Here is a 14,908-nt window from a genome sequence, read left to right on the forward strand (position 1 = left end):
CTAATTCCTCTGTTTACTATGTCAAAAATGGCTAAAAAGATATAGTCGTTGTCCGTAAAATTTTCTACTTAAAAATTTGCAATAATGGTGACCCATTTAGCCCCGTTTTTGTTCGTCATGATTTAGCTTCTATATCGTTAAACTCTAGACCTTAAGTGAGTATTCCATTGTGTATTTAAGGTAAAAGAGGCTCTTGTAAAAGCTAAGGAAGTCGATATAATTGCTTGAACGTTGCTTTAGGGATTGTAACTTCTTGATGTTTTTCTTTGAGCTTTAGAGGCACTAAAGCTCCAAGGTTTGCACATATTCTTGAATTTGACATTTTATTTAGTTGAAGTATTTTGAATATCTTAAGCTTGGGTAAAACTTGTCTTTACTTTAATTTGCTATCTTATTCGGTTGTTGCTAGTTAAATTCTTATTTTGCTATGTTTAATTGAGTATGAATACTTTGAGTCACTCGGCAACTTTGAATATCATTTGATATCATGTGGAATGCTTTTGTAAGACAAACTCTCGCCCACATATACGGATTGCTCGAGCAATATCGCATTCTCGTTGGGACTTTGTCCTTCTTGTGATAGTGACTTGTCACTTATATTGGCATGCCTCTTGAGATTATTCGGATCTTGTCCCATCTTGACTTTGGATTCACATTTCATCTTAATTATGGATGCGGGTCCATCTTAAGTATGAATAGGGAAGCCAATTTCAACATGGTTCTTGATTCTCTTGATTATCAGCGACGACCTACTTGATTTGGGACTCCGGTCCTTCATGTTATTCGATTATGCTTTGGTGTGATTGCATGATATATGTGTTGGGCGTAATTAACCAAATGGTGAACTTTCTTGGATTTGCTTTGGAAAGCTTCTTGATATTTGAGATTTTGAATATTGATATCTTGAACTATTTTGATATTTGATATTTTATTTTCTTGAAAGGATTGTACTTTCATTTAGCATGATGGTGATTTTGACAAGCTTATTCCTAGAATTTATTCTTGTACTCCTTACATTATTTTTTTATTTTAAGTGTTAGTTAAGTTTATGTGTCACTAAGCTTTATGCTTAGCGATAGTTTGTTACTATCGTAGGTGATGTTCCGAAAGAGATTTGAGGATGACCATTTGAAGTAGACTCTTGGATGCTTAGATGAAGATCACATTTGCATGAGCATGTTCATTTTGTATACTTTTGGGGACTTGTACGTGATTCATGTGATACACTTAGATATGCACTTTTGAATGAAATTTGGGCCATGATGCTAATATCTTGTAACGTGGTTTTGATGAATGACTCGACTAGTTTGGAAGTGTCCATGCCCAAGTCTTGTAATAATTTTAAATTCAGTACTTGTGTTGAACTTGGGAACTTAAGTAGTTTGTATTTCGAGATTTGGAGTTGAATTTCATGCTTGGTATGAGCCTTGGATGTTGTAGCATGAAAAATATTTCTCCACTAAGTGTTTGATGAATTCTAAAGTGTTGATTTAACTAAAAATAGGTATTGTCCACTTTTATGATTGGATATTTCTATTTTTTAGGAGGTTTCTTTTAGATCCTACTATGTTGATATGTCGTATTTGGAAACTTATTCATATGTGCCTATTTCCGCTACCACATGATAAAGTCATTGTTTTAAATTTGTTTCTTCTACATTTTGTGGTACGCTTGAATACATATGTGTCTATTATTTTGTTCTACTCATGAACATGTTGTCAAATAAATTTTATCCTTAAATTTAGTTATTAGTCTATTTTGCAAAAATACTTTCGAGACGAATATTTAATTTAGTTAGTATGGATAAATTTCAATTAGTAGCATCCTCCCTAAGGGGTTGCTACAAGAAATTAGCGTGGGTGCCACTCACGGCTAATTGGGCTGTGACAACCATCCAGGGGAGGAAAATATAGTAGCTGATGCTCTTAGTCGTAGATCTATGGGTAGCTTTTCATATTTACGAGCCGAGAATAGAGAGTTAACTCATGAGTTTCGCCAGTTAGCCTGCCTAGGAGTTTAGTTATTGGACTTTATTGTGTGTTCCGGATGTTGCAGGGTTACGTCAGCAGATTATGGCAAAAGCTCATTATTTCTGCTATTCTATTCATTCAAGGTCGACGAAGATGTACCATGATATCAAAGAGTTTTATTGGTGGAGTTAGGGGTGGGCGTTCGGGCGGTCGAATTGGATATGAAAATTTTGGTTTGGATTTCTGGTTTTTGGATTGAAGAAATTACAATCCAAATCCAATCCAAATAAGCTCAGATTGGATTGGATCTTCCAAGTTCGATTTTGGATCAATCGGTTTGGATATTTCGGATTTGACTTTTGAGTCTTTAAGACGGGCTTATTTGTAACTAATTCATGTGTCCCAGTTACCAAGTTACACGTCTTAGCATAATTTGAAACCAAATTAGAACTAGAAACCAAAGCAGTTAATATACTTTCTGCATAAATTCAAAAGTTTCAACACAAGAATATCTTTCAAGCTTGAGTTCCACAGAGGAAAATCTAGGTTTTAATTACTCTATAATAGTAAGAACAGTGGAAAAAATTCTTGGATACTTGAGCTAGTTCGATCACCTGACACAGTGACATTTGCTGCAAAAAACATTCTGGGCAATGCAAGATAAAAGATTTATAAGATTGTATCCAAATGTAAAAAACCCTATATTATATTTAATTTAGTAGAAAATTATGTATTTGGACTTATTACTATAATGGTTAAGGTCGCAGCTTGGAGGGTATTAATCTATTAGACCGTTTGAAAATGGATTTATTAGAACTATTGGCCTATTGGACACATATGATATGGATGGGGTTGAATTTAAGGTATAAAAATTCGAATTTTCGGATATCCAAATATTCATAGTACTAAATCCAATATCCAATCCGAAATCTATAAATTTTAAAAATAAAATCCGCAATCCAAACCAAAGATTCAAAAGATCGAATTTCAGTTTGGATTTCGGGTTGGCCCAAACTATGCCCACCCCTAGGTGGAGTGATATGAAGAAGGGTATAGCGGAGTTCGTAGCTCAATGCCCTAATTGTCAGCAGGTAAAAGTTGAGCATTAGAAGCCTGGTAGATTGTCACAGGACATAGAGATTCCGACTTGAAAATGGGAGGCGGTTAATATAGATTTCATTACAGGCTTACCTCGTTCCCAGTATAGGTTTGACTCGATATGGGTGATTATTGATAGACTCACGAAGTCAACACATTTTCTACCTATCAAGATTACTTATTCTGCTAAAGATTATGCGAAGCTATCTATTAAGGAGATAGTGTGACTTCATGGTGTTCCAGTATTTATTATTTCAGACAGAGGTGCACAGTTTATAGCTAACTTCTGGAGATCCTTCCAGAAAGGTTTGGGGCACAGGTGAACCTCAGTACAACATTTCATCCCAAATAGATAGCCAACAGCGTACTATTCAAACTCTCGAGGATGTGCTACGAGCATATGTGATAGACTTCGGAGGTAGCTGGGATGATCATTTGACACTTATTGAGTTTGCATACAATAATAGCTACCGTTCCAGTATCCAGATAGCCCCATATAAGGCCCTATATGGGCAAAAGTGTAGATCTCCTATTGGGTGGTTTGAGGTCGGAGAATCAAAGTTAATAGGGCCTGATTTGGTTCAGCAGACGGTGGAGAAGGTTAAGCTCATTCAGGAAAGATTGCTAGCAGCTCAGAGTTGCCAAAAGTCTTATGCAGATAACAGACAACGAGACTTAGAGTTCTAGGTAGATGACTGGGTTTTTCGAAGGTAGCACCTATGAAAGGTGTCATGAGACTCGGTAAGAAGGGAAAGCTTAGCCCTAGATACATTGGTCCTTATAGAATTGTGCGGATAGTAGGCCAAGTAGCCTATGAGTTGGATTTACGCTTCAGACTTGGAGTCTGTACATCCAATTTTTCATGTATTCATGCTCCGCAAGTGCATCGGAGATCCTTCCAGGATTGTGCCAGTAGATGATGTTCAGGTTACAGAGCAGTTGTCTTATGAGGAAGTCCTTGTTGCTATCTTAGATCGCCAAGTTCGTAGGCTGCAAACCAAAGATATTGCTTCTGTAAAAGTACTTTGGAGAAATAAGAATGTAGAAGAGATGACTTGGAAGCCGAGAAAGATATGAGTTCTAGATATCCTCATTTGTTTCCAGCTCCATAGCAGATGCAGACTATGACATCATCGTCTTCAGGTATGTATCAGTTACTCTTGTTGGTCGTGTGGGACTATAGTTATTATTGATTGTTGTAGCCCTGCGTGGCATTGTATTGTGTTGTTGCACTGTGTTGCAGGCTGGTAGTGGTGTGATTATATACGAAACTCTGCCAAAATTTCTGTAGCCTCCTAAGAGTGCTAACATTCGAGGACGAATGTTTCTAAGGGAAAGAGGATGTTACACCCCATACTTTTATACGTCAAGTTTCCTCATGAGTTGGTTGCTATAGATTCAAAGAGCGAAGTGACCTTCGAGGTCATATGGGGTTAGACATGTCTATCGTGAGTATATAAGATTTTAAGACCATGTTTAATAGGTATTGGCAGGTTCGTGGATCAAGCGAATTGAAGAAATTAAATTCGTAGAAACTTTAGGAAAATTTGGCAGAATTCTGGACAGGATATTTGGTCCAACTTTGGGGAGGTATATCTTCTAGCATATGAGGAGTTATGGAATGCATAGCCTATGTAAATTTAAGTTCAGAGAGTTTTGTTTCAATGCAATTGACAGATTGAATATCCGAGAAGTACGGTGCAAAATACGGCCCGTACTAAAAAATACAGTTTCAAGTACGGATCGTATTTCCTTGGCAAAAAGGCAAATTTTTATACTGAGAAATACGGACCATATTTAAAAATACGATTCATACTTTTTGGCCGTATTTTTAAGTCGGCATTAGTTGAGTTTTTTTTTTTTATATTTTTTATATTTCATATACTTATTCTTTTAACTCATTTTCTCCATTCCCCTGATCTTCAACATTCTAGAAAACTCTCTCCAATATATCTATCAAACCCCTAAGTAAAATCAAGGATCAAAAGAGGAGATAAAGTGTTTAAAGGTGCTAAAGTGATCATGGAAGCTCATTTCTTCTCTTGGTAGTGATTTTGGAGGATATTTCAAGATGAAGCACTCTTGAAATTGATGTATTCTTGAGTTTTAAGGTAAGATTCTATCTTGACTCCATGATTATGAGTTTATATAATGGTTATGCTAGGTTTGGAGGGAAAGGAGTTGGAAGAAAGGTTCAAATATGAATTTAAGTATATGTTGAGATGTAATTTAACTTGAGCCATGTTGTAAATGTGTTTTTAAGCTAAAATCTTGTTGTAAGGATAGTAGTTGGTGTTGAGATTGTACTGGGGATGTTATACTTGATATAATTGGAAGAAGAAAGCGTATAAGTGTCATATACAAAACGTATATTGGGCTGTTTTGATATAAATCTTGAGGTGAGTAGTGATGCGGAATTAAAGAGACTTATATGAGGTTGTTGTTGTATTGTTGATTTTTAGGTGTGTCGTAGTGACTAAGGAGATTGGAATACTAGCCGACAATTTAATTGTGGGATTTGTTGACGACTTGAGTTATGGTAAGGCTAACTTTCTTTCTTTTGACATGATCCTTATGAACGAAACGTAAACGTAACGCTATTCCATAATGATTCCATTCTTAATAGCTAGGGATGTTCCATGTTCTAGTAATGTTGTTCAGTACGTCTTTCTACATATCCAGTATGATTCATAGAGTCACTTGTTGATGAAAATGCAATCTCATAACGATGTTTGGAGGTGTAATTACCTTACATCACTCCGACAGATATATATATGTACTCTTATCATATTCATGCATTGCATTATATATAATATAGACACACTCTCACACACACATGTACAGACCTATGACCCCTCAAGCATTATATTCGCGTATATTATGTATTATATACATGTCTGAGGTATGAGGTATGGGGAAGGTGATAGCGTTATATACGCCCTACCACCTGATCATCTGCTCATATGATGATGATGATAATGCCCACAGAGGCCGATCTGATACGATTGGATGCCCACAGAGGCTTGACAATCGTTATACACACATACACACACACACACACACACACACACACACACATATATATGACCTCATGCTTGCATGCACAGTGTTTACAAAGGCAGTCCAAACATACAGGTTGCATTCATTTCATCCTATGTACTCTTATGTCTTGTCTCTTTCATGTTACTTTCATGCCTTACACACTTAGTACTTTGTCCGTACTGACGTCCCTTTTTCTAGGGGCGCTGCATTTCATGCCCACAGGTTCAGGTGGACAGGTTGACGATCCGACCCTGTAGGTTGTTGTTCAGCTGAAATTGGAGCACTCTTCTTGTTCCTCAAAGTTGCTATTGTGTTTTTGGTACGTTATACTTTTGTGTGCATACGGGTATGGCGAGGCCCTGTCCCAACTTTATTACGTTATATACTCTAGTAGAGGCTTGTAGACAGTCATGATACAGTTAGATGTTGCATGGCGCCCCTCGGCCTATATTTTTGCTGTATAGTATTTCATGATGGCCTTGTCCGCTTGCACAGTTCTATCCAACATAGTTATGTAGTATGTCTTTTTGGGCTCATCCCTTTTTTAGCATACCTCTCTTATGATCTAGCAGATTTTTATCTAACGATCCTTGAGGTCCACTCTAGTTTATGATTATGATATGAAAGCATATTTACTGGTGCTCGGCAAGTAGGGCCCGGGTGCCCGTCATGACCCTCCGATTTGGGTCGTGACACTGTTGAGGGTTAAAAGTGATAAATCTGAAAGCCACCATTGTTGAGGTCTCAAAGCCTTGAGCATTCCAAATGCAAAATCTACTTTGGGAAATATATTGGTGGCAGTTAGAACTAGTTTGAATGAATTCGATCACCTCAAAAATTGATGAAAAAGACGATCTGGTTCACCTTTAATTTTGTGTATAACAGTGCAGATACATTGTATATACATAATACAGTACTGTTATACAGATTAAATACATTGTTTATACATTATATATACATTGTTTATACATTATATATATATATATAATATATATATTGTGTATAAGGGTGTATATGCATTGTATAATAATGTATAAAAGTGTATATACAGTGCTATACATCATGTTATATAGATTTGAAAATGCATAATGAGAAAATGAAGAGGATTTTGGCATTCTACGGTGGCTTGGGTAAAGAAGGTAAGGAATTAACATTAAAAGAGATTTGACATCCTAAAATTAAATGTAACATATATTGGTTAGTCCAAATGTAAATAATTATAGAGCTATACATGTATAAACTGTTTGTTTGGGTTGTACATTTGGACGAAAACCCCTTTTTTTTACAGTTTGGTCACGCAGAAAGCACACAATATTCTCATGAAGTTTAATGACCCGGTTGGATATTTTTTCAATTGAACACAAATGCTCAATTTATAAATTCAAAAAGAAAAAAAAATGCTTAGAAGTTAAAATAATATACTCCCTCTATTTTAATTTATGTGAACCTATTTGTTTTTTATTCTGTGCCTAGAAGAATGATTTCTTTCTATATTTGGAAACAATTTACCTTTATGAAATGATTTATAGCAACACAAAGTATATTTGCTTCATTCTATACCACACAACAAGTACAAAAGTTTTATCTTCTTTCTTAATCTCCGTGGCCAATCTAATAAGACGAAATAGACATATCCTGAAACTTAAAGGACTAATTGAGTAAAAAAGTCTTGGAAAATTGGGGGAAAGACTTGTACATTTTTCCAGAAAGAAGCGTGGAGTAGAGACAGAAAAGGAAACCCTGGGCCATTAATCAAAGATCGAACGAGAAGTAACCCTAGAGAAAGTTGATTGTGGCAATGGGTGAAGAGAATAATAAGCAACAAGTTGTAGGATCAGAATACAATTTGGATGCAAAATGGGATGCTTGTCTTGATTTGGGTGTTCGTCGTTTCGCTTACTTTTCCTTAATCGGTGGCTTTGCCGGTCTTCTCCTTTTCCGTAAGTGTCTTTCACATGTGTTTTAGTATTGTTTGTGTGATGAAATTATTGGTGTTGGATGGATTAGATTGGGAAAGATATCAACAACAACAACAACATACCCACTATATTCCAACAAAGTGGGGGTCTCGAGAGGGTAGAGTGTACGCGGACCTTACCTCCCAAGGGAGGAGGTAGAGAGGCTGTTTCTGATAGACTCTCGGCTCAAGAAAAGGCATTTCCGATAGATTGGGAAAATATCGAAAAGGGTTTTTTTTTTTTTTTTGTTGTTGTTATTATTGGGAAGTGTTTTAGTTTCGTGTGTTAAAACCAAGAAACTGGAGCTGGCCTAACAGGGTGTTTTTTAAGCACTTTTGTGGTGTTTGGGTATGATACAAAAAGTGTTTTTAAGCACTTATTGTTAAGCCAAAAGCCATAAGTCATAAATTATAAGCTCATAAAAACAAGCAAAAAATTGTGGGTTTGTGGAAAAAAAGAAAAATACTCACGGAATGTATTGTGCAATTGGTGTTGGATGGGTTAGATTAGGAAAATATTGAAACGTTTTTTTTTTTTTTTCGTAATTGTTTTAGTTTCGTGTGTTAAAACCAAGAAATTGAAGCTGGACTAAGAGCTTTTGCTTGTGAGTGAAAATGCTTCTAGGGGTTTGTTTCCTCTCTATTTGCTTTTGCTTAGTTTTGTTTGTGTGATGCAGTGATTGCGGAGTCTTATATTGAAAACAAACTAAAATGGGAAATGATGTAAAGGGTTCTCTTTTGAAATTTGTTTCGCTCTGTAAGTAGACAAATAGAAATCGGAGAAAGGACAAACCCCAACCCCCAACAAATGTGTGTGTGGGGGGCTAATTAGTAAGGAGCACTGGATTGGTTACCGGTTGGTTCCATATTTGCTTCATTCTGTGTGGAACCATATTGTTTATGACTACTTAAAGAATTAGTTCTTTTTGAATCTTAGCTATATGCAGAGTTTTCGATTGCAGAGATAAAAGGGGAACAAAGTGTAACTTATGGCATGCTAGAGGCTATGTTTCTCGGGCTCTCCAAAAATATTGTGGCTTCTGTGTTGGATTCTCTAAAAATGTACTCCCTCCGTCCCAAAAAGATTGTCTTAGTTTGACTTGGCACGGAGTTTAAGAAATAAAGGAAGACTTTTAAAATGTGTGGTCCAAAACAAGTCTTAGATATTTGTGTGGCTGTAAATCATCTCATAAAGTTAAATTGTTTCTAAATATAGAAACGTGCCAATCTTTTTGGGACAAACTAATAAGGAAAGTAAGACAATCTTTTTGGGAGGGAGGGAGTACTATATTTGGAGAGTCCGACACGCACCCGGCCGCAATCTTGAAGAGTCTGAGCTACATAGGCCAGAGGTTAAATTTTGATGTAATATTTCTTGCAGTTGCCTTGATAATCAGTCTCCACCTTCCTGTCTTGAAATGTTTGGTAGCTAGATGTCTAGGTGTAGATTTTAGTTGTGCTTGAAGCTTTCTTTTTGTTTTTCGATATATGTAATACGAGTAGAGTTGCTATGATATGATCTTTCCCTGCTTGTGTTTCTCCGTGTGATCTCCAAAATCTATTAGGCAGATAATGTAATCAGTTAACACATTTGCATTGATTTTTATCACAGGAAGTCCCGTGACACGCTGGGCATCCACAGCATTTGGTGCTGGGACAGGTATAGGATCCGCATACACAGAATGCTCACAGATATTTGGTGGATATCCTGGAAAATCAACTGCTAGTGTTTCTGAGACTCCTATGACCAAGGTAATACATTGCATGTATCAGTGAATGCTCAGTATTCTTTTCTCCAATAAGTTTTGCTAAGTTTGTTATTTTTACATGTGTGTCCAGCCTGAAATATTCAGTTGGACTTCATGGCTTGTATAGTTATGCTCTTTCCTGATATGTTTTTTTCCTCTTCGTTTCTCTCTGTTCCTTCTTTATTGGGTGAGAAGTCTCTTGTTGTGTCATTACCTTATAAAAAAAAGTCTCTTGTTGTGGGGCCAGGGGTAGTACCATAGTAGAAGGATGGCATTTCGTGGTGCATTTTTAAAGTTTAAGGGCTCTGATTTTTAACTAGTCATGAAAGAAATATTTTAGCTTGCTATTTTCTTTTTTAAAGCTGTGAAGCTGCAATCTTGTATCCTTGAGTAGTAGCTGATTAATCATTAAAGTAATCGGTTTTTCAGTTCATATCTATTTATGCTCTCATTTGGTTGTCTGAGTCTTCGCATCCTTTAGGTTAATTTAGTTTGTCTTTAAAACCTTGGATATTCTCGGATTTTCATTTTCCAAAAAATTCTTCTTATAAGAGAATTACTTCAATACTCTTATCAAAAAAGAAGAGAGAACTACATCGATACTGTTTAGAGAGGATATATAGTTTCTGAGCCGTAGCTTATGGAAGATGGTCAAGGTTGTGACTCTTGTGACTTGTAAGTAATCTTCATGGACCTGGTTTATTGTCTATATGTACTTAATCAGAATTAAGTTTGTTTGCTTAGAATCCGTATAGAGTTCGATTCCATTTTAGGCCTTATTTGTCTTTACTAAGATTAAGTTTTTTGAATCTGATAGTAAGACGTGTATTAGGATTAAAACGTCTGAACCTGAATATGTATTAAGGGTCCTTTGGTAGGGTGTATAAGAGTAGTATTGAATAGGGTGTATTAGTAATGCTGGGATTAGTTATGCTGAGAGCTATGTTACTCGGACTCTTCACTTTCGGTGCCGCACCCGTGTCAACACAACATGGGTGTGGGTGTGGGTGTGGGTGTGGGATCCGTACCCGATCTGGTCAACCGATTTTGGTTACTTTGACCAAAATCGACGTAGAAATTCTGGACAGATTCAATGATTTCTTTAATCAAAACTAAAGCTAAGGTGAAATTGAAGAAAATGGATTACCTTGTGTATAAAAATTTCTATGTCACTTTGTTTCCTTTTTATCTCCTTCGGGGATTCTCCTCTTGATCAATATTTTTCCTCAAGTTTTCCACATAATATTCCATAATTTAGGTTTTATAACTCTATTTTTAGATATTTGAATTTTTTTAGCCGAATCCCCGCACCCGTATCCATAACTAGATCCGTATCCCCGAATCTTAAAATTTAGATCATGAAGGATCCGGCATCTAGATCCGCACCCGTCTCGGACACCCACACTCGAGTCCGAGTAACTTAGGCTGAGAGTATTTCTTATCGACTGTTTAGCGTGGCGTATTAAAAATAACATCCATTGCATAATTTCTAAGAAAATTAATTGTTTACAAAAATACCCTCCACATTCTTTAGCTTTGAGGGACTTCAAGGGCAATTTTGTCTTTAACCATGCTTATCCATGCATTAATTACCTTGGTATTGCTAATCCCATAGTTTGCTATGTATTAGTTATACACAGGATAATACCAAGTAATACACAGGTTGATAAAGTGTACCAATTAGTAATACCAAAGCTAATACATGCATTGTTTTCTCTAATACATCCTACCAAACGACCGCTAAGATCTGAATACTAAACAATTAACACTGTTTGTTTCTCAACAGTATAAAGTTTTGTTTTTGTTGAAAATTAATAAATAAAATTCAGTTAAAATACTAATTAGTCTAATACTATGTATAAAATATTAAAAAATAAATTTATATGGTGGTTGGTAGTGGTTGTGGGTGCTGACTGCCGGTTGTACGTAGGTGGTGGTGGCGGTGATGGCTGATAGTGATGGTTTTGGGTAGTAATATTGAAATTCTCACATTTATTCGGAAGATGATAAGCTAGCAGTGATGGTAACTGACAATAATGGTTGATGGTGGTGGTGGTTGATAATGTGGTGGATGATGGTGATAGATAATGGTGGGGCGACTAATAGCGGTTGGCAGTGATGATTGTAAATGGTGGCTAGTGGTGGTGACAACTGATTGTGGTGATTGATAGTGGTGGTAGCTGATAGTGTGGCGGAGAGAACATCCATGGTGGTAGGTAGCGGTGAAAGTGGATGGAGTGATAGTGAAAAGATTTCTCTGTAGAAATCCTTGAACGGATAACATCTTAATAATATTAAGACTTAGTTACAGATTTTAATCATTTAAATCTATTCAGACCCATGAAGTGGTTGTAAAATAAAAGAAATAAACGCATTTAATGATTGATATATGCATGATGAAGATTCAGACCTAAAAAATACAATCACTTAATGACTGAGATTTGATTGATTAAGATTTTGACCTTCATTAAGTACAAACAAATGAGGCCATAGTGTACTTTAAGAAGTGGAAAAACTAATCCGTTGCAGAATTTAATATATATTTGGCAGAAAAGTGGTAAATATACCACCTTAGGTTACGTTTAGTTGCTTCTCAATAATAAATTCTGTTACTTGTGGGCTTGGGCTTGGAAATGTATCAGTTGCCTTAAATCTTCAAAATCAATTCAAAGCAAATGTCTTTGTCAATCCTCTGATCAAATCTTTGGTTAGCATGGTGAATGAAGAAACAAATTAACACTTCTTGATGCCTATTTCCTTGAACCGCTATTCATACTCAAGTTTCCTTTGTATTGCATGTGCTGAATCTTCATGACTTGGCCTTACCGTGTCATTCCTTGGCTTTGATACAGTTGATCTTGTTCTGTTATTGATAAATGGATAACTGATTTTGAATAGATTTTATATTCCTGAAGTGTGAAAATTGTTTAGGGGCGTAAGTTAATCAGGGGAAGATGATGTGGAGAATGCTATGAGGAATCAAATGGACTGATCTGTAACTAACAACCATCTTTTTCTTCTTAGTTTTCTAATTTTTTGTATCTAAACGATTATTACGAACACGATAGCTAACCATCCAAACATGCCTTAACCAATGGAAGGCTATCATTTTTCTAGTGCTCTGTGTTAGAATCTTGATGTCCCGTTGCCCAACAGACTTGTATTCTAAATCCATCAGACATCCATAAAACAATAAAGGTGCTGCCACCTTGTCCAGCTGGTGTGTGAGCTTGTGTTTTTTTCTTTTAGATTTTTAATTTTTCTTCCCCGTTGAGTAAGTTTGCACTATTGTTTATTAGCTTGAAGTTATAACAGCGGTGCTGTTGAGAATATAATTAACTAAATAAAAGTGTGCTCTCTCTAACACCTTAAGCTTTTTTTTGTTTTTTTATTGGTCCACACACTTCAACATGGCATGGAGGCATAGTTATTGTAAGTTTAATTAGTAATGGCGTGCGGAAGTTTGTGGAAGTTTTAATTGTCCCAAATGTTTCCCATGTATATTTAGGGTATATTGGGCTGCTTTCTGATTTTGTAGCATGTCCCCTTTTATGTACATACTATACTCATCCTGATAGACATGCTATTTGCTTCTATCTTATGCATCAAATTCTCCCTCTCACTTATTTTCTTGTTGGGTCCAGTGTACACAGTTATTTCTTGTTGGAGAAGGGGTGTGAGGTTTGAAGGGTGGGTTTTGTATACTTTTTCGTGAGGTTATGCTATTATGTTGCTACTAATGTTTACTTCCAACTTTTTATGCTTTTGTGTTACTACTGTTTTTATTTTTATTTTGTATAATGTTGATTGAAATGAATTTAAATGGAGAAACATGGTTAGTGAGGATTCTCACTGCAATTGCATTAGAGACGGGGGTGTTGTTATCGTTGTTTTGTTACTACTGTTTACTTTAACTTCCTAAATTTCTTCTTTGACAGGATGGGGAGGAATGAAGCAACCCTTTCACTAGTACCACCGATCAAATTTTTCTTTAGCTGATGAGATTGTTGTTTCCTGTGGCTTTTTGCCCTTTGTTAAGCCAATATTGTTTTGTATGACTTGATGTTCAGAGCAATCTATCGCTCATTTGTTTTATTTTACTTTGTAACTGTTACAATCAAAATGGAATTAGCTAGCCAAAGGAAAGAAGAATAATTGCTTTAGCTGCATCTTCTTGTGTTGTGTTCACTCCTTTGCTGATGAAAGTATTTTGTGCCCTCTGGGCTATGAAGTACTATCTGATGAATTATTAAGTTTTTTCTGTTATGAGCAATATGCATTTCTTTTACGGGAAAAACCATATTATAGTCATTTTTATATTCCATCCATACATTTTATATGGAAATTTATTCCATTTTGAAAAGTTGAGAAGTGTTTGCCACTACCATTTCTATGGCACTTCCACAATTTTCATGAATTTAATAAATTTGATGTGATTTATTCCTATATCAAGTAAAATTTTGAACTGTTATTTTAATTTATTTTCCAAGAAGTACTAATATGGTGGTTTACATCGAAATCTCAAGTTCTACGTCTAGACCAAAGACCATGGTACAAAAATGCAACAGAGGGATAGTTTTGGTTCGTTGAAGAAGAGTCTGATCACTTGGTGTGAACAGACTAAAACTTTGAAGTTATTGCGTGTGGTAGAATATAAAATTGGTGATGACAGATGAAATGTTGACACTGGTTACTTGCATCTAGTGTTGGATCAAACTTGGGTAAAGTTAAACTATAGTCGATGGGAAGCATATTGCTGAGAAATTATTTTCTGCATCACATGTAATAGAAGTTGGTGACTCATAGAGGGTAGTGGGATGGGAAGGGATCACATGTGGTATAGTTTATATTTAATATTTTGAGGCATTAAACAGCAACAAAAATGTTATCTGAATATCTATCACAAAAATTTACCCCTGTTAAGTGATATCTCATAGGGGTAGCGGTGTAGTTGCTTTCAGTGAATAGTTTCTTCAATTTCTGCTTTTGTTGAAAATGAGGTCTTTCTACTTCATAAGACTAAATAAAGAAGGATTTACTAGGAAACATTTCATCAAAAAACAGCACTTATCGACCATTGGCATTTTAGTCAA

The 14,908-nt window shown here is 35.9% G+C and overlaps 1 protein-coding gene across 1 annotated transcript; it reads left to right on the plus strand.

The window, feature by feature from the left end:
• The first annotated feature begins 7,807 nt into the window (after positions 1–7,807).
• Positions 7,808–14,052, plus strand: LOC132034274 (MICOS complex subunit MIC10-like). The gene is made up of 3 exons (XM_059424575.1): positions 7,808–8,050; positions 9,680–9,819; positions 13,754–14,052. The coding sequence occupies exons 1-3, from the start codon at positions 7,909–7,911 to the stop codon at positions 13,766–13,768; spliced, it is 297 nt and encodes a 98-aa protein (XP_059280558.1). The 5' UTR covers positions 7,808–7,908; the 3' UTR covers positions 13,769–14,052.
• The last annotated feature ends 856 nt before the right edge of the window (positions 14,053–14,908 follow it).

The sequence above is a fragment of the Lycium ferocissimum genome, chromosome 10 (assembly GCF_029784015.1).
Source record: "Lycium ferocissimum isolate CSIRO_LF1 chromosome 10, AGI_CSIRO_Lferr_CH_V1, whole genome shotgun sequence".
Taxonomy (NCBI): domain Eukaryota; kingdom Viridiplantae; phylum Streptophyta; class Magnoliopsida; order Solanales; family Solanaceae; genus Lycium; species Lycium ferocissimum.